Below are 20,973 nucleotides of genomic sequence, written 5' to 3'. Positions count from 1 at the left end.
TATGGTTACTATAAAATAACAAATAACGTATATATATATTTTGGTTTTATTTAAATAACATGTATAGTATTTTTCTTTAAGGGTCGGTTCACACCGCTGTGCTGTCCAGCAGCGGATGTAATTCGCACTGCACTGTAAATCACATGCAATATCTGTGCGATGCAAATTCAGCCATACAGATTGTATTGCTGAATTTGCATCGCATTCGCACCAAACTCGCACAGGACCCTTTTTTTGGTCAGCAGCAGAATCAAATCGCATGGGTATTCACACCCCTGCGATCCGATTCCTGTCCAAATTTGCAGTTTGCTCTGCGATATGCAATCTGATATGGGGGTGTCATTAGCTTTCTGTTGACACTCCCAGCAGTTCGCATATGGCAGTGTGAATTGCCTGCGTTACAGGAACTGGATTTGCAGGGTTCCTGCATCGCTGCAGTGTAAACTGGCCCTAAATGAATACTTTTCTTCATCTAAAGTGGAACACTGTATGTAGACACACAGGCAAGGCCACAGCCTTCTCTCCTCATGCTGTGAGATTGCTCAGTTTTTCACATACAGTAAAACAGTCGTTCTACAGTGCCTTGAAAAAGTATTAATTCCCCGTAAAATGTTTCACATTTTGTCATGTTACAACCCAAAACATAAATGGATTTCATTGAAATTGTATGTGATAGACCAACACAAAGTGGCACATAATTGTGAAGTTGAAGGAAAACAATAAATGGTTTTAATTTTTTTTTACAAATATGTGAAAAGTGTGGCGTGCATTTGTATTTAGCCCCCTGAGTTAATACTTTGTAGAACCACTTTTCACTGCAATTACAGCTGTAAGTTTTTTGGGTATGTCTCTACCAGCTTTGCACATCTAGAGAGTGAAAGGTTTGCCTATTCTTTACAAAATAGCTTAAGCTCTGTCAGATTGGATGGAGAGCTTCTGTGATCAGCAATTTTCAAGTCTTGCCACAGATTCTCAATTTGATTTAGGTCTGCACTTTGACTGCGTCATTCTAACACAAGAATATGCTTTGATCTAAACCATTACATTGTAGCTCTGGCTGTATGATTAGGGTGGTTGTCCTGCTGGAAGATGAACCTCTGCCATATTCTCAAGTTTTTTGCAGACTCAAACAGGTTTTCTTCTAAGATTGCTCTGTATTTGACTGCATCCATCTTCCCATCAACTCTGACCAGCTTCCCTGTCCTTGTTGAAGAAAAGTATCCCCACAACATGATGCTGCCACCACCATGTTTCACGGTGTGGATGGTGTGTTCAGGGTGATGTGCTGCAGAATGGCACGGCTGGGCACAGTCTCTTTAAGCCCAGCCATAGGGTTGCGAGCGCACTGCCGTGCTCGCGACCCGGTCCTAAGCTCCGTGACAACGCCCGTGGGACCCGATCGCCGCCGATGTCCCGCGATCGGTCACCGGAGCTGAAGAACGGGGAGAGGTGTGTGTAAACACACCTTCCCTGTTCTTCACTGTGGCAGTGTCATTGATCGCCTGTTCCCTGATATAGGGAAAGATGATCAATGATGTCACCCGTCCAGCCCCGCCCCCCTACAGTTAGAAACACATATGAGGTCACACTTAACTCCTACAGTGCCCCCTAGTGGTTAACTCCTAAACTGCAATTGTAATTTTCACAGTAAACAGTGCATTTTTATAGTACTTTTTGCTGTGAAAAGGACAATGGTCCCAAAAATGTGTCAACATTTTCGATGTGTCCGCCATAATGTCGCAGTCACGAAAAAAAAACGCTGATCGCCGCCATTAGTAGTAAAAAAATAAATATTAATAAAAATGCAATAAAACTATCCCCTATTTTGTAAACAATATAAATTTTGCGCAAACCAATCGATAAAGGCTTATTGCGATTTTTTTTTTACCAAAAATATGTAGAAGAATACGTATCCGCCTAAACTGAGGAAAAAAAAGTTTTTTATATATTTTTGGGGGATATTTATTGTAGCAAAAAGTAAAAAATATTGAATTTTTTTCAAAATTGACGCTCTATTTTTGTTTATAGCGCAAAAAATAAAAAACGCGGAGGTGATCAAATACCACCAAAAGAAAGCTCTATTTGTGAGACAAAAAGGACGCCAATTTTGTTTGGGAGCCACGTCGCACGACCGCGCAATTGTCAGTTAAAGTGACGCAGTGCCGAATCGCAAAAAGGGGCAAGGTCCTTAACCTGCATAATGGTCCGGGTCCTAAGTGGTTAAAAGCTATCCCAGACAAAATACATTTTAAATCAATCAAGGAACTTATAAAACCACTAAGAAAAAACTGCACAGTGCTACTTAAGCAACGTTTTGCTCTAGCCCCAAAAAAGTGGATGTCAAATTAGGAACATGGATAAAGATTTTGTATAACTAATGTGTTTCTTAAAGACAACGGAAAACCCTGTCTGCCCTTCACCTCTCTCCCATTTTTCTACTTCTTCAGAAAAAAAAACAAAAGGCATGACAGGTGAGCGGCAGAGATTCAGAGAGTTGCATGAACAAAGGCTAACTGGGCTAATTAGAAACTTCAGGCAGTCTAAAAAAAATCAATCGGTGAACTGCAAATCCAATCTAGGAAATTGCAACTGTGCAAGAGGCAGCAACCAGAGCACTACTAAATCAATGTAGGAAATATTACCATTGTGCAAGCTCCAGGCAAGAATGAAAATCTGTGAGTGGTTTGATAAAACTATTCATGAGACGTTACTTGTTTGCTTAAAGTGTAACTGTACTTTCAGTACAGGCTGTCAACATGACAGCCATGCAATCAGCATTTATAGGAATCCAGAAAAGATGCAACTATATGAAGGGAATAAAATGGTATTTCCGTATACCTGACAAGATCAGCTAGATATAATCACAGCAATTGCCACACTCACAAAACCCTCTCAGTACTGAGTACTGAGGAGATAACTTCTTAACCACTTGATTACTGAGCCTGTTTTTCAGATTCAGTGTTTACGAGACTAAAACAGTTTTTTTTGCTAGAATATTACTTAAAACCCCCAAACATTATATATATTTTTTTCTAACACCCTAGAGAATAAAATGGCAGTCATTGCAATACTTTTTGTCACACCGTATTTGCGCAGCGGTCTTACAAGCGCACTTTTTCTGGAAAAAAAAACACTTTTTTGAATTAAAAAATAAGACAATACATTTTTCCCAATTTTTTATATATTGTGAAAGATAATGTTACGCCGAGTAAAATGATACCCAACATGTCATGCTTAAAAATTGCGCCCGCTCGTGGCATGGCGTCAAACTTTCACCCTTAAAAATCTCGATAGGCAACGTTTAAAAAATTCTACAGGTTGCATTTTTTGCAGCTACAGAGCAGGCCTAGGGATATAATTATTGCTCTTGCTCTAACGATCGCGGCGATACCCTCACTTGTGTGATTTGAACACCGTTTTCATATGCGGGCGCTACTCGCGTATGCGTTCGCTTCTGCGCGTGAGCTCGTCGGGACGGGTCGCTTTAAAAAAAAAAATTTTTTTGTTTTCTTATTTATTTTTATTTATTTTATTACTTTTTACACTGAAAAAAATAATTGATCACTTTTATTCCTATTACAAGGAATGTAAACATCCCTTGTAATAGAAAAAAGCATGACAGGTCCTCTTAAATATGAGATCTGGGGTCAAAAAGACCTCAGATCTCATATTTAGACTAAAATGCAAGAAAAAAAAAATTGGAAATGTCATTTTTTCAAATGACAAAAAAAAAAATGTTGCTTTAAGACGCTGGGCGGGACTGGCGTTTTGACGTCGCTTCCGCCCAGCAGAGCTATGGGGACGGGTGAAGGAGATTTTTCCTTCACTCGTAACCCCGCTCAGCTGCCGAACGGTCCCGATCTCCTCCGCCGCTACCGACGGCTCCGGTAAGCGGCGGAGGGCGCGGGACAGCGGTGGGAGGGGGGGGGGCCCTCTCCCACCACCGATAACGGCGATCATGCGGCGAATCCGGCACTAAAGATGGATACCTCAGTTGTGGCAGCAGCTGCTGCCGTTACTGAGATATCCATCTTTAAAAACAGGACGTATTTTGACTATGGGCTGGAAACCAAGTGGTTAAGGAACACAAAAGAGATGATGCAGAGTGTGTGTCCAAAAGTAATCTGGTTTATTCTGGGCGGGAGTACAATTTATATATGATTATCATTAACCAATCATCATATGGGAGGGATGTACTTTTCATATCATTACATATGATTAACAAGTTGGTGATGTATATTCATATAGAACCCTTCAGACACATGGCTGCCATGAGTCATTAAAGTATGACCACCTGGCTGTCTGAGTCATAGTCATGCTTTTGGTGTTCCTTATTAAACAGGAAAGAGTTTCAGACTGTACACTGCAGATGCACAAATTGTCTATGCAAGCAATTGTTATGCATAGTATATTCTTATGTGTCTTGCAAAAAAAACTGTCACAACATGAGAATACAGAAGTTAAAGAGGATGTAAACCCTGATAAGTTTTACTTCCTCTTTGTTCCCATGAGATATGTTTACATATCTCATGCACTAGACTGGAGACCAGGGATGGACTGGCCATAGGGACTACAGGGAGTTTCCCGGCGGGCCAATGGCTCAGTGGGCCGTTTTTTAAAACAGAGATGCTGCTTGGAGGACTTTTTCTAACGCCCTGGCAGCACCCCAGTGTGAAAGCACTCAGGCTTTCACACTGGGACTGCAGCGGAAGCGTTTTTCAGTCGCTTTACAGGTGCTATTTTTAGCCCAAAAGTGCCTAAAAAACGCCTCAGTGTAAAAAGGGGTCCTACACTCACCCCCTCTCTTTTACACTCACTCTCTTTTTCTTACACTCACCCCCCTCTCTCACCCACCCCCTCTCACCCCCTTTCCCTCAACCCTCCCTCTCTCTCACCCTCTCATGATATACAATAATGGATGTAGGGGCCTTTTGGTGGGCGTGATTTTTCAGGGGGGCAGCATTTTATTGAATTAAAGAGGGCCGGTCTGGATGAAGTCCAGGGCCACATTTTTGTCCCAGTCCAGCCCTGCTGGAGACAGGCATTATTTTTCAATTCCCACCCCCACTCCTTTTCTGAAGTCATGTGGGTACTTTTCTGGATTTTGACTGGATGTTAGTGATCATAGCAGAATTTAGTGTAAGGAATACATAGGAAAAAATGCATGTTGACAAGAGGAGTGTAGAGGAGAGCAGGGAGTCTACCGACATCACGACTCCACCCACAGAGCTCCAGACAACAGACCCACCCACAGAATCTGCAGTTTTTCAGTTCTTATAACAGACAGAGGGGAGACATTTGTCAGGTAAGGATACATGCAGGAGGCATCTATATCCTTATAGATTAGCACTATTAGCTAGATTCACGTAGCCCCGCGCAACTTTAAGGCGGCGTAGCGTATCGTATTTATGCTACGCCGCCTTAAGTCAGAGAGGCAAGTACTGAAGACAGGACTTAAGAAACACTGAACTTGACTGTTACTGAATCAGAGCATGTGTCTGGAGTCCCAGAAGAGGTGCCCTGGGACTGGTAAGAGACTAACATCATACAAGTTAAAGCGGAGTTCCACACAAAAATGTTACTTCCGCTTTTCCGGTTCCTCCCCCCCTCCGGTGTTGGCTTTTTTGTTTACAATCCCTGATGCCAGGGATGAGTCATGGTTGTTAGAATGACAGCATGCGCCGTCTTCTTAACAATCTACAGCCCTGAGCTGAACTGTCACATTTAGCAGTGGTAAGAATACCAATGCTAAATGTTTACTTCACGCCGCAGCTGTCTGGACTATGTTAAAATAACATGCAAAAACACGTTAAATACAGAAAAATAAAAAATGTAACTCTGTATTTAAGATTCATATTTGTGTGAATTGTATAATATAGTAAAGGAAAATACAGGGCCACATATGCACCAGTTTCCACTACTGGAAATCCAGCAAGTGACCTACATTCACACAGTGCTTCTGAATCATATACTATAGCTGAGCAGTCAGGGGATGTTGGCTTCTTCTATATCCCTACGTTAACTCTTGAAATGAATGCTAAATAAAATCTCTAATATGAATATGTAAATAAAACATTCATAGTTCCAAATAAAAAAGTTCTCAGGCATCTTTAAGGTATATGTAAACCCAACCATCACAATTTCAAACAATACTTTTTTTTATATAATCAAATTTTTTTTTTTTTAATTTAACATATTCCATATAACATTGTACATTCTTGTGTTCCATCATTTACTTACTACACAAATAACTTAAACTTAAAACATTTTCATATCCAAAAACTTATTATTCTACCCCCCCCCCCCCAAAAAAAAAGAAGAAAAAAAAGAAGAGGGAAAAAGAAAAAAAAAGTTTTCAAATAGAATCCTCCTCCTCACCCCTTGCTACAATGTCTACTCTGTCCCTACACCCTCCATCCCTTCTGCTTGAATCGTGTGTTCTCCTACTATGTCCTTCTATACCCCACGAGAAAAAAAAGGGTGGCAAAAAAAACAAAGAACAAAGAACAAATTTGAATAATAACTACATAATAATTATTGACCTAGTGTTTGGTTATTAATCTCTCGTGTTTATGTGTGACGGCCCTCTTGGCCTTTCTCCCAACTCGCATAACATTGAGCAATTATAGTGGAGTTCCACCCATAAATATAACATTACATCAGTAGTTTTAAAAAAATGTCATTAGTCCTTTACGAATTTTTTTTTGTTTTTTAGATGCCTTCAAAGTGTTGTTGCTAGGCAGAATAGTTAATCTTCCCACTTCCTGCACCTAGGTGCTTAATGCTTCCTAACCTACACCGCACAGACTCCTGGGAATGTAGTGGGTGTAACTTTCCAGGAGTCTGTGCATTCCCCAGTCTCAAAGAATCATGTGACTTTCATGTGAAACCTGATCTGACACTGCTTGTGCAGCACTGAGCATGTGCGAGATTTGCAAGGCTGAAATCCAGGAAGTCATACAGTCTGGCTTCATGATGCACACACTTAAGATGGCCCCAGTCATCTTAAGTGAAAATTTAAATTTAAAATTTAATTTAATTTAAAATTTAAAATTTCTATTTTATAAAGTGTCTAAATGCTGTAACAACCTAACAAAACGGACCTTAGTTTACAGACTAACTTTACTAGAATACATTAAGCTTGTGTATTACAGGGGTATTTATATTTAAAAAGTGAAATTGTGGCCGGAACTCCGCTTTAATAAAAAAAAAAAAAAAAAAGAGAGAGTTTTACCCCTAGAAAATAAAGAGAGGGGTAATCCCCTCATTTACTTCCGTGTAGTTTATTTGTCCTTCCCCCCTCTACAAAAAAAAACTCATAAGAGGCCTAGTGGCCATGGTGTTGAGATATATATATATATATATATATATATATATATATATATATATATATATATATATATATATATATATATATATATATATATATATATATATAAAAAATTGTACCTTATGGTGAAGAGAATCCTGACCTAGTGGTCCCGACCTATTTCCCACTTAAAGTGACGTACCCATCTCCATACTCCCTCCCCCTCACCAAAGTGATACTAGTGAGCTGAAAAAAAAATTATATTTTCCTTGGTGGCCGTGTTCCACCTCTATCCTCGTTCTACTTTAGTCCCTCCTCTCCTATATTCCACCTACTCCATTTCACAACTCCATATCCCTCCCTACTACCCCTATTTCACCGTGGTTGCACTCCCTCTCTCTCTCCTAGTTCGGGGCGGACATCCTACTCCACACTATCAAAACGATAAAAAAGAAGGGCCCTCCAAGGGAAATCAGTAAGGAGGAAAAGATAAAAAAAAAAAAAGTGAATCTAGATATTTCCTCGCTGGTCAATGATCCATATACGACTACCCTGGGGATCTCGCATATCCGTTACGTCCCCTATTTTCCCATTCCATTTCCCTCGTCCCTAGCCCATTTCAGGTGCATATTGTATCCAGCCTGCCCACGTCTTCTCAAATTCCCCTTTTTTGTCCTTCACTACTTGAATCCACTTTTCAGCTTCCATTATCTGATTAACCTCCTTTTTCCAGTCTGCTAATGTTGGGCAGATGATCTGTTTCCAGAATCTGGGGATTAATAATTTTGCTGCATTTAGAAAGTGTGGTACAATACTCTTCCTGTATGTTTTAATAGGGCCAGACGTTCCATGGAATAGGAAACATAAAGGGGCGTAAACTCCATAGGTGTTGGGGTCAATCTCTCAATCCACGGTGCAATTGCTTCCCAGAATATTGTAATTCTGGGGCACTCCCACCACAAGTGGAGATATGTGCCCCTTTGCTCACACCCTCTCCAACACCGGGCATCTGCTGCTGGGTACATCTGGTTCAACCTTACTGGTGTCCTATATTACCTCGTCATAAATTTATAGGCTATTTCCTGAACATGCAAGCTTATAGATGTGGAGTAAGTTGATTTAATCATTTTTTTGATTTGTTCATCTGATAGACTCACATTTCATTCTCTTTCCCATTCCCTAATGAAGTATGGTACTTTATTCTGTTGGGAGCCTTGTATCAATCTGTACATCTGAGACAGCAAGTGCCTTGCTTCCCCCAAGTGCACACATTGATCCTCGAACACCGTAGTGGAGCTTAATGATCTCAGTGGGGGTTTCATCTTGTTGAGGAATTCTGTCATTTGATAATATCTCCATCTTACTAAGGGTATATTCCCTAAAGCTATGACCAGGTCCGGATAGGCTGCTAGGGTTCCCTGTGGAGCGAACCTGCCACATGTGACATCTCCCCCCTGGCCCCATACCACCAAGAATCCCCCCCGCTCCCCCGGCGGGAACCATGGGAATCCCTCCAGTGGAGCCAGGGGGGACACTTGGGGTGAGTATTCTCCCATTTTATTCAACCTGTCCCATATTGACAAGGTGTTCAGGGTCAGGGGTGATGTCCACTTCGCAAGTCCCCTTGATATACTCGGAATCCAAGGGGACCCTGCCAAGTTCCTCCCCGCTATTGTCTTTTCTAGTGAAACCCACCTTTTATTAGCCGAGTCGTGGCACCAGTTCAGAATTCGCACCAACGACATTGCCTTGTAATATACTGATATGTCTGGCAGGCCCATTCCTCCCTCTACCTTACTTCTACGCAGGATGTCATAAGCCAGCCTTGGTCGCTTATCATTCCACACGAAAGCTACAAATGCCTTCCGTATCTGTTTAAAAAAGGTTTCTGGTACTTTAATTGGGACTGTATGTAAATAATTCTAGGTAATATACACATTTTAATAGCACTCACTCTTCCAAACCATGTCAGATAATGTCCTGCCCATTTCTTTAGGTCCCCCACTATCCTAGTCAGTAGGGGTTAAGGTTATACAGCATTTTTTGATCCGCAGTAATGTGTACCCCCAGATAGAACAGGGAATCCTTCCATACAAAGGGGTACGCCCTCCTCAGTGTCCGTGCCATCTCTTGAGATACATGACTGGGTAACAGTATCGATTTTTCGAAGTTAATTTTAAAATTGGATAGATGCCCGTATCTGTCCACTTCCTGCATTAAGGCTGTTAAGGATGTCTGTGGTTTTGAAAGGTAGAATAATAAGTCATCGGCGTAGGCCGATACTTTATGTTCCCCATCCCCAAGACCTGTCCCTACTATTACCCCGTTACTTCTGATCCTACAAAGGAATGGTTCCAATATTAGAGCAAATATTAATGGTGAAAGTGGGCAGCCCTGTCTCGTTCTGTTTCTTATATTAAGGTAATCCGATATTGTGCCATTTACTTTAACCCTTGCTCTTGGGCTCGCGTATAAGGCCATTACCCATCCCATCATACGGTCCCCCAGGCCCACCCACCTCAGCACTTCACTCATAAAACCCCATTTCACCCTATCAAAGGCTTTTTCAGCGTCCATTGGAAGTATGATCCTTGGGGCTTTCTCTGGCCCGTATTGCATCCAATGAAGAAGATGAAGTGCCCTGGTGGTGTTGTCTCTTGCCTCACGTCCTTTCATAAAACCTGTCTGGTCTGGGTGAACTAACGCCCCAATATGCTCTTGTAATCGTAGAGCTAAAATTTTGGCCAGCAGCTTAGTGTCTGAGTTGAGCAGTGAAATAGGCCTATAATTGACACAGTTCTGGGGGTCTTTCCCTTCTTTTGGGAGTACAGTAATATACGCCAGCAGGGCTTCTGGAGGCAGTGGATTAGTTGTATTAATTGTGTTAAAGTAATTACACAGTGGTTTTATCAACTCTTGACGACTTTTTTTTATAATAGGTATTTGTCAGTCGATCTGGGCCAGGACTTTTCCCTGTCGGCAAGGCTGTTATTGCTCTGCTCAACTCTTCCACTGTAATAGGAAGTTCCATTTCTGCTATAGTTGTTTCCGACAGGGTGGGCATTGAGGACCTCCTTATATACTCTCGTATCTCTTCCCGTCTGCCGTCCTCTATTTGTAATGGCTCGGGTGCCTGGATATTATACAGGTTTTCATAAAATTTATGAAATTCTTTCGCTATGGCCCGAGTTTCCACTATCCTCTTGTATTGTATTAATAGGTTATGCACATGTCTGGACTCTTGTTGTTTTTTTAAGTTGTTTCGCCAATAGCCCCCCACATGTATTCCCTTGCTCATAGGACCTATGGGCAAAGTATCTACGTTTTATTATTAATTTTTCGGTCCAGGCACTGTGCAAGGTCTGCTCGGAGATTCTGTAGTTGTTGGATATCTGAAGGCTCGAGATTTTTTTTGTGTTTAATCTCCAATATATTAATTTTCTTTAGCAGCTCTGTCACTTCATTAGTTCTTTCTTTCTTGATTTGAGAGCCATAAGCTATTAATTCTCCTCTTATAACCGTTTTATGGGCCTCCCACACTGCCTGGACCGACACCTCGCCTGATGTATTCCTTTCGATATATTCCCTTATTTTAACTACCAGTTCATCTGCTATTTTTTTGTTGTCCAATATTGACTCATTCAATCTCCATGTCCATTCTATATAGCCTGTCTGAATCGGGGAGAGTGTTAACGTTATTAAGGCATGATCTGAAATGGTTATGGACTCAATGGAGCAATTTTGAACCTTTTCTAAGTAAAATTGGTCTACCATAAACAGGTCAATACGTGAGTAAATTTTATGCGTTTTAGAGTAATAGCTGTAGTCTCTTACTCCGCTATGCATCACCCGCCAAACAAGAGTTAACAAGTTTAACTACTTGCCCACTGGGCACTTAAACACCCTTCCTAACCAGACCAATTTTCAGCTTTCGGTGCTATAACATTTTAAATGACAATTACTGTACCCATATGGATGGAGCATGGATGAGCCAGGGATGGATGGACCATAGATGAGCCAGGGATGGATGGACAAGACAGGAAAAAGCACAGATCAGCGCTGTCAGCACTTCAGATCCAGACCATAGCCATGCTACAGTCGCTCCCTCCTCTTCTCACACGCTGTACTGATCGGTGTGAGGAGAGGGGAGGAGCCGAACCAGCAATGCTCCGGTTTGTTTACGCGTGATAACGTCATCATTGGATGGCTTGATCACGTGGTAAAGGGCAGCTGTCATTGGCCCTTTACCCTGATCCGTTATGCACCGGGTCTAGAAGACCCGCCGGTCACAGATATTCCCAGGTGCATGCTCCCAAAGGGCATGCAGGAACGTGATTCTGGGAGGACGTCATATGGCGGTATATCAGAAATTTTCTAAATTGTGAAATCTGCAGCTTTTATTAAAATATACCTATAAACAGAATTCTAGCTTTTATAAAAATTATGGGCAGCACGGTCGCTAAGTGGTTAGCACTTTTGCCTGGCAGCACTAATTTGAATCCTCAACCTACCTGAAGTTTGCATGTTCTCGCTGTACTTGTGTGCGTTTCCTCCCACACTCAAAGACATGCTGGGAGGTTAATTGGCTTCTGTCTAAATTTGCTCCAATGTGTGTATGAATGTGAGTTAGGGACCTTAGATTGTAAGATCCTTGAGAGCAGGGACTCATGTGAATGTACAGTATAAGTTAAGCACTGCGCAAATTGTCAGCGCTATATAAGTTGCTGTAATAAGAATAAGGCCCCTTTCAAACTTGTGAGATTTCAATGCAACTTGAAGCAATACCTGTGTAATCTTGAGGTCTGTGGACCCTCAAGTCGCATTAAAGTCAGACCAAAGTAGTGCAGGGACTACTTTGAAGTCTCTGCATATTGAAGTCGCACAGATATGAATGATACTCATTGGAAATCATGGGGTACTACTTGTCATGCAACTTTGCAGTCCCAAGTGTGAAAGGGGCCTTAAATACCTGGTGATTCTGTCATAAAGGTCCCTTTCCAGCCACAGGAAGTGCCTGCACAGCATAGCGACACTGTCCCTGTGTACCAATTGTGCTCCTGCATTGTCACACAGGCATCCGATTGCCATTTTGCATGTATGGTATACTGTGGGCACCACCATGAACCCCCCCAAATGCCATGAAGCCATCGCTGGAGTGCATTTATGTAAACATTTGCCACTTATACACAATAGCAAATGAAATATGATTCAGGTAAAAGTTTAATTCTTCTTTTATTCTTTAATGCCACGTATACACAATCGGAAATTCTGACAAGAAAAGTCCGATGTGAGCTTTTGGTCTGAAATTCCGACCGTGTGTAGGCTCCATCAGACCGTGTGTAAACTTAATTTTTCCGGCTCTTTGTAGTGTTGTACGTCACCACGTTCTTGACAGTCAAAATTTTGTGTGACCGTGTGTATGCAAGACAAGTTTGAGCCAAGATTTTCTTGCTGGATTTTCCGATCGCGTGTACGCGGCATAACACTTTGTGTAAAGATATATTTAAAGCGGAGTTCCGGCCACAATTTCACTTTTTAAATATAAATACCCCTGTAATACACAAGCTTAATGTATTCTAGTAAAGTTAGTCTGTAAACTAAGGTCCGTTTTGTTAGGTTGTTACAGCATTTAGACACTTTATAAAATAGAAATTGACTGGGGCCATCTTAAGTGTGTGCATCATGAAGCCAGACTGTATGACTTCCTGGATTTTAGCCTTGCAAATCTCGCACATGCTCAGTGCTGCACAAGCAGTGTCAGATCAGGTTTCAGCACCTGTGCTGTCCAAGTCACATGATTCTTTGAGACTGGGGAATGCACAGACTCCTGGAAAGTTACACCCACTACATTCCCAGGAGTCTGTGCGGTGTAGGTTAGGAAGCATTAAGCACCTAGGTGAAGGAAGTGGGAAGATTAACTATTCTGCCTAGAAACAACACTTTGAAGGCATCTAAAAAAAAAAAAAAAAACATTTCGTAAAGGACTAATGACATTTTTTTAAAACTACTGATGTAATGTTATATTTATGGGTGGAACTCCACTTTAACTGCAACGTAGTTACATTATGTGTTTTTTGCTATTTTATGCTGTGGAAAAGCTTTGGAGTGTATCAAGGCCTCTTTTGGTAACACTGGAAAGAGAGCAGGGCTGATATCATTAAGGAGCAAAATGGGATATAGTCCAAACCCCTTAGGCCTTGTGCACACGATCGAACATGTCCGCTGAAACTGGTCCGTCGGACCAGTTTCCGCGGACATGTCCGACCGTGTGTAGGGCCGACTGGACAGTTTTCCGGCCTAGCGGACAGGTTTCCAGCGGACAAATGTTTCTTAGCATGCTGGCCGAGAACCCACGCATGGCGTCGAAGTGATTCGACGCATGCGTGGAAGCATTGAACTTCCGGATTTGCGCACGTCGCCGCGTCGTCACCGCTGGGAATTTGGTCTGATGGTGTGTACAGCCATCAGACCAAATGATCCCAGCGGACATGTCCGATGAAAACGGTCCGCGGACCGTTTTCATCGGACATGTCCGCTCGTCTGTACGAGGCCTAAGTGTTGTTTTGTTGGCTGTACCTCTAATCAACCTCTTAACACTTTAAACTTACCTTGCAGTGGACACGTTTATCATGTAACAAAGTGGGTTGTTAGCCAATAATCTTCATCACTCCTGGGCTCCAGTAATACTGTAGAGTTCTCTGGGGATTGTTTATGTGAGCTAACATCCACCTTGTACATGCAGCCCTATACATGTTTGAACCCACTTGCCAGATTCCACTTGCCCCTCTCTCTCTGACCCCATGTGTGCTAGCTGGTGCAAAAAGCTGTGTCACTGTCCTTTACATATGGAAATATTATATGAATGGTGGCTCTGTAGGGCACAGAGAGCCCTGTATGTAAACACTTTTGAAGTATAATTAAAGGCTCCTGTATGACAATCTTAGCAAGTACCACCTTTGGGTCACATGACACATTTAACCCAAATATTGCATGCAATTTGACAAATGTCAATGCACTATAGGTTCATGCAGTATTTGCTGCAAAAATTAAAAACACTTGGTAAATACCACACCAAATACATAAATAAATGTCTAAAAGTCAATTAAAAAAAAAGTTAACAAAAACATTAGTTAAATAAGTTGTGGTCTAGCCACATGCAATTTGATGAACACTAGCTGGTTGTTAATGAGCAACCACTCGTCTGCTTCCTTACAACCAGGTTGTTAGCTGGTTGTTAGGGAGCCCCCCCACACCCATGTTGAGGACATGTGGCCTGCATGCTCACCCCCCACCCTTTCCTGGACATCCAGGCTGCAGGCTCAGATAAGGGTCTGGTATGGATTTTGTGGGGACCTTTTTTTTTTGGTACCAGGTCCCCTCTAAAATCCCTACGTGAGGTCCTCCAAAGGGCCTGGTATAGGTTTGGAAGGGGTGGGTGGGACCAAACAAAATATATATTATTTTTTTTTTTTACTGTTGGCTCTTTTGTTTACAATACCTGCTGATGCCAATGATGAATCATGGTTTTTAGAATGACAGCGCATGCCGTCTTCTTAACAATCTACAGCCCTAAGCTGAACTGTCACATTTAGCAGTGGTAGGAATACCAATGCTAAATGTTTACTTCACGCCGCACCTTGACGTCTGGACTATGTTAAAATAATGTTCAAAAACACATTAAATACAGAAAATTAAACAATTTAACTCTGTATTTAAGATTCATATTTGTGTGAATTGCATGTTCATGATTTTAAATTCATGCAGTATTTAATTAACGCTTAGTGAATTGACATCCCCAGGTGATGTGAAAGCTTCTTAATGTATAAAAACTTTTTATTACCTTCCCTGACTGAGACAAAATCTCCTTTGTGTCTCACACGCTCCCCTCTTAAACATTGCAGCTCATAGTAGGTGGGTTTCAGCAAAAGAGTCAGTGTTGTCAATCAAGAAAGCAATGGGCAGGACTAGGTGGCCAGGAGCTGCCTGATAAGATACAGCCCTGTGACCCAGCAGCGACAATGCTAATAGCCTCACCCATCTGCAATATTTTCATCCCACCGTAGTGCAAACAGATGCAGCCTACGTAAGCATGGCAACACAGTTCTGAATTTAGGATCAGGATAAGTTTATTGCCACACCATCTCAGGAAGTTGCATTTGTGGGATTTTTTTTTAGGGGTGCTAAGAGATTACTGCAGATGCACTTATAATGAAGTGATGCAGCACATTTTTTTTTAAATAGTTCTTTAAGAAACACCCCTGAGTAGAACACACAGCCCTGACCTTAAAACGAAGCTCCACCCAAAAGGGGAAGCTCCACTTATCTGCCTCTATCCTCCCTCTGCTGCCACATTTGGCACCTTTTGGGGGTAGGGGGGAGCAGGTACCTGTTTTCAGGGCCCCCATCCTTCCCCCGCAGCCGTCCCAATTAGAGAGCACATCGTGCTTTGTGCATGCACAGTAGAGAATGGCTTCACTGCCGGTTTTCCTTAGTGGAGATGTCGGTGGCAGCACGTGATAGCTGATTAAAAAATCAGCTCGGGTGAAGATACTGCTGGATTTCTGGATGGGCAAGTGTCCTAATATTAGAACAGTATTTGTAGCTGCTAACTTTTATTTTTATTTTTTTGCAGGAGCTCCTCTTTAATATATACCACCAAAATCTAAGAAAGATTGCAAAATATTCTTCAGGGATCTACAGTGGAGCAGAACAAATATATTGATGTGTAATTCTCTAGAAATTCGGTATCAATGTCACATGGCTGATACAGATAACAATCTAATCAAATGCAATCATACTGATTTACACCAACCTGTTTATACGTCCTTTCTGCTACACACATCAAGAAGAAAAACATCCATGAGAGGCAGATTCGCAGCACCAGGTTAATAGTTGATAAAATCAATAGCAGTGGGGTTGGAGAGGCGCCACAGAAAACCGCTAAAAGCTCCTTTCCAGTCAGTGAAAAGATCTGTTCCATGTCCCGCTGATGACATAAGTGGAAGAGGAAGGGGAAGACTGCCACAGCTACAGTTACTGCATTTCCCAGCATCTGGTAGCCTACGCCATGTTCATAGGATCTCACCTAGATGTTACACAAAACAGATAATAATAGTTCTGGACAAATAAAGCGTACACATGTTTCTATGTTGGCTTAAATGTTGCTAGTGTTATCATTTCTGGATATTCTAAAATACTTTTTTCATAAATCATTACTAATACATGTATTACCTAAGGGCATCTTTACAACAACACTTTGGGGGTTATTTACAAAAGGCAAATCCACTTTGCACTATAAGTGCAAACTACACTTGAAATTGCACTGAAAAGTGCACTTGGAAGTGCAGTCGCTGTAAATCTGAGGGGTAGATCTGAAATGAGGGGAAGCTTTGCTGATTAAAGTGATGTAAGTGAAAAAAAAATGCTGTTTTTTATTTTCCTTGCATGTCCCCTTCGGATCGACAGCGACTGCACTTCCAAGTGCACTTTCAGTGCAATTTCAAGTGCACTTTGCACTTGAGGTTTGCACTTGTATTACAAAGTGGATTTGCCTTTAGTAAATAACCCCCTTTGTATGTATGTATGTATGTATGTATAATATATATATATATATATATAATTTATTAACATGCTAAAGAACTGTCTACAAATTCTTACTTATTAGAAACAAACAAAAGGAAAAGTCTGAATGCTGTCCAGCCAATCAGATTCCAGCTATGATTTTTTTTAAGTGCAAATTAGGAATAAAAAGAACAATTCCAATTGTTCTGTTTTAAAATTTTTGTACATTAATAAAATAGTTTTGCTTTTTCTGAATCCACCATGTGATCAATTAGCATTTGTCACTGGCACTGGCTGACCAGATTATACCAAGCAAAACAAACTATCTTTCAATCTTTTGAATTGACAAAGATTCAAAACTGATAGATTTTTTTTTTTCTTAATGCGAAATAATTTTGACATAGAGTCTATTTATAAAACTGGTCAGAATAACTCTCGATTTTGTTTTTGGTTTTTCTCTTTAATTAAAATAATACAGTTACATCTCTTTTGACTAATATACAGTTAAGTGACTCTTGTCAAAAAATGTCATCACTTGAAACATGGCATAATTAGTTGGCATTTTTTTCATTGCATTTCAGGTCGACCTTCTGTATACTGGGGAAACCACCAGCTACATTTCACAAGTATAAAAGAGCCAACTAAATGTGTCAAAATACCAAATACTGTATATATTCCAACAATTGTATTATATAGGCTACTTGATAAAATAGCCAGTCAAAATCTAAGTGTTTGTTAACCCCCCCCCCCCCCAAAAAAAAAATGAGATCCTGTTCCCTGAAATTTAAAGCATGGTATGCAGCATAGTGCTCGTGCTATGTCATTTGGCCCCCTGTAACACCTAAAATTCCTGGCTGAGCCTGCCAGTTTCTACCCTCCCCTATGTAAACTGACCACAGTGTATTATGGCTGCTGAGCCCTGACACCGTGTTCAGTTTACGTGTCTCCGTCATACACTGTTATCAGCAGCTCTCCCTGTGTCTCCCTCTGTCCTCCTCCTCCCTCCCCTACCTGCCTGTCAGCCCTCGCTAGTGCTGCTCTGTTCCTCTCCCCACTGCTTCAAAATGAACTGATCATTACATCAACCCCTCTGTCACACAAAAAGCTGTGTCCTAGTGTCTGTGCTTTATTAAAGAAAAGCCTATTTCTACCTGTTTTAACAGCGTTTTCCAGGGATCACATGACTCCAGGCTCTCTGCTCCTCTCTTTCCTGCCTGACGTCAGCAGGATAATCTTGGCCCCACTCGCTGGAGATATCACACAGGGAGTGCTGAGAGCCTGGAGTCATTTGATCGCTGGAAGACACTGTTAAAAAAAAGTAGAAATCTTTTTTTTGTTTTATAAAGCCCAGGCACTAGGACACAGCTTTTTATGTGACAGATGGGATGATATAATGATCAGTTAGTGGCTTAACAAACACTTTATAGCCCAACTTCAGTCAAAACATTTCCTTCGTTTTGGGTAGAGTGTGAAAGGGATATATTTACTGCCATCTCGGACCCCATTGAGGAGTTTTCCCTTTACTTCCTGTCCTGATGACAGTGGACCAAGGGAACAGGAAGCAATAGGAATTATATTTACTAGGATCAGAAACAGTCTTCTGCTACAGATAGAATCTCTGTAATGTTTGTATTGATGTCTGTGACTCCCTGTGACAGTGACCCCCAGTCCCTAATTTCTTCTACCAAGTCACTAGGCCATTGAGTAAGGGGAATTCTTCCCAATGATAGAATATCTGTAATGATAGAATCTCTGTAATGTTTTTATTGATGTCCGCCTCCCTGTCATAGTGACCCCTAGTCCTGAATTTCTTCTACCAAGTCACTAGGCCACTGAGTAAGGGGAATTATTCCCAATGATGACAAACTGACAAAAGTTCTAAGCCTACAAAATAGATTTGTGTGACTCAGGGTGTGGTTGGCACCATCCCTGTAACCTAAATCTAAACAACCAAAACTACTCGATAGGATTTTGAAGGCAACTTTAGATCAAAGTAGTACATTTAAAAAAATGATTTACTACTTTGATCTAAAGTTGCCTTCAAACGTTCCAAGCCTTTCCCAATGCATCCAAAACAAAGAAAACAGTTCTGTCTGGACTTTGGCTTTAATAAGAAATAATTATGTCAGCATAATCTGAGAAACAGATAACAATGATGAGCAATGATGATGATTATTACTACTGCAATCCAACAGCACTTTCAAAAATAATGCAATGCGTTGTCTTACTTAATGCATATATATCAGTTCACCATGTAATAAACCTGATCACTATCAACTGTTCAGAATGAGCACAAATAACTGCCAATCATATTTCAGGAAAAATATACAACAATATATAAAAAAAATATACAACACATTTTATTTTAATAATGCTGTAATTGTATTCTGTATATTGCAGATTCAAAACAATGTAATAACTATGATTTTGTCATCTCTAAAGCTGCAATACAAATGTTATAAAGAGCAGCTGCTAAACATGAAGTGTGGATTAATTAAAATAAATCCTAATGGTAACAACATGACAAAGGAAGCCAAGTCCTGGGATTTGGGATGCCATGCCTTTTAATAATGTGATAATTACTGTTTTAACCTTTTTTGCCTACACACAGCTTGGTGCTTCAAACATCCAGGTAGAATGTCAGCAATGAGTATTTGAAGGTCACTTTCACAATGAAAATGACAAATATATAACAAAAGCAGATGGTTTAGCACTTTATCACCTATAACTTGTTTGAGTCACTCTATTTATTGATGCAATTTTGTGAGCTGAATATTGCTTACGACTTCATTATGTAGTTCCTAGGAAATTTGTATAAACTCCTCAGTGCCACTTTAAGCCCTGATGTATTATCACATTTATAACCAATATAACCAGATGCCTGAACTCAACCTTCTTATATCTTTGCGCTAGTCAGCAGGAACGTAGATAATCTTTTGCTCGGGGGAGTGTTTCAGCAGCAGGTACTAAGTAAAAGTATTTTTAAACAGAACAAATTGCACCAAGTTTATAAAGATTGAAAAAAGAAAAAAAATGAGTTAGGCCTCGTGCACACGACCGAGGAACTCGTCGGGTGAGACACATCGTTTTCCTCGACAAGTTCCTTGTTAGGCTTGTCGAGGAACTCGACAAGCTTGCTTTGCGTACACTGTCAAGACCAAATCTCCTCGTTCTCAAACGCGGTGACATACAACGGCAGGGGAAGTTCGATTCCACTGGTACAACTCTTGGGGCTGGTTTTGCTAATCTCATGTGTTTGCGTGTTAAGTAAAAGTTTGTTAAGAGACGATCTGCACTTTTCAGTCTGTTACAGCTTGAAAAATGTGTTATCTCCATTAAAAATACTACTTTTACTCCCGTCTCATACTTTATTCTGAGCAAGCGCGGGTTTCTTGGCATACACACGCTCAAGTTTCTCATCAAAAACCAGCCCGACGAGGAACACAACAAGCAAATTCAGACTCCCGTCGAGGAAAAAGAGAACTTGCTCTCTTTTTTGCTCGTGGAGTTCCTCAACGAAAAACATACACACGACCGGTTTCCTCGGCAAAAAAGCTCTCCCACCAAGTTTCTTGATGGATTCTGCTGAGGAAACCGGTCGTGTGTACGAGACCTTACTCATTGTAAGCAATCACATCCTTAATTCTATTTTCTCCGATCCTCTCTGATTTCAGTTTTGCCTTCTTCCAGTTTTTATGAACATTGCCCAGTGAGGTTGGCTATTGTCAAGTCTAAGGCCTGGTACTGGCTGAACGAAAAATGAAAAAAACCTGACGGATCAGTGCTCTCTGCCATTGGACTGCCTATCACAGGATGGTGCACTGTAATAGCCAATCTTACGGGGCAGGTGCAAAGGGCACCATCTTGTGAAGGAAGCACACTTACCATTTTTTTTATTAACCCAGCATACTAGACAAGAGAAGTGCTACTGTGCAGAGTCCATACATACAGAACGTATCTATAAACTTTTGAGCTTGAGAATGAGGGGCATGACAGGGAAGCTGCATCCTGCAGTGTGTGCAAACATGATAGTGGGAGGGTCTTAAGGGACACGGTTAAACAAAACCTGGGTTTTCCCTCTACCTATAAAATATGCCGAGGAT

General features: G+C 41.1%; 1 protein-coding gene across 1 annotated transcript in view; it reads right to left on the bottom strand.

Moving 5' to 3' along the window:
- Window positions 1-20,973, bottom strand: part of PHTF1 (putative homeodomain transcription factor 1) — a 245,573-nt gene that overhangs the window by 40,399 nt on the left and 184,201 nt on the right. The window contains 1 exon segment of the mRNA XM_040339390.1: window positions 16,122-16,394. Within this exon segment, the coding sequence (XP_040195324.1) occupies window positions 16,122-16,394 (273 nt within the window).

Source organism: Rana temporaria, chromosome 2 (assembly GCF_905171775.1).
Source record: "Rana temporaria chromosome 2, aRanTem1.1, whole genome shotgun sequence".
Taxonomy (NCBI): domain Eukaryota; kingdom Metazoa; phylum Chordata; class Amphibia; order Anura; family Ranidae; genus Rana; species Rana temporaria.
The sequence above is the reverse complement of the archived record's forward strand: the minus strand, read 5'-3'. Positions and strand labels throughout refer to the sequence as shown.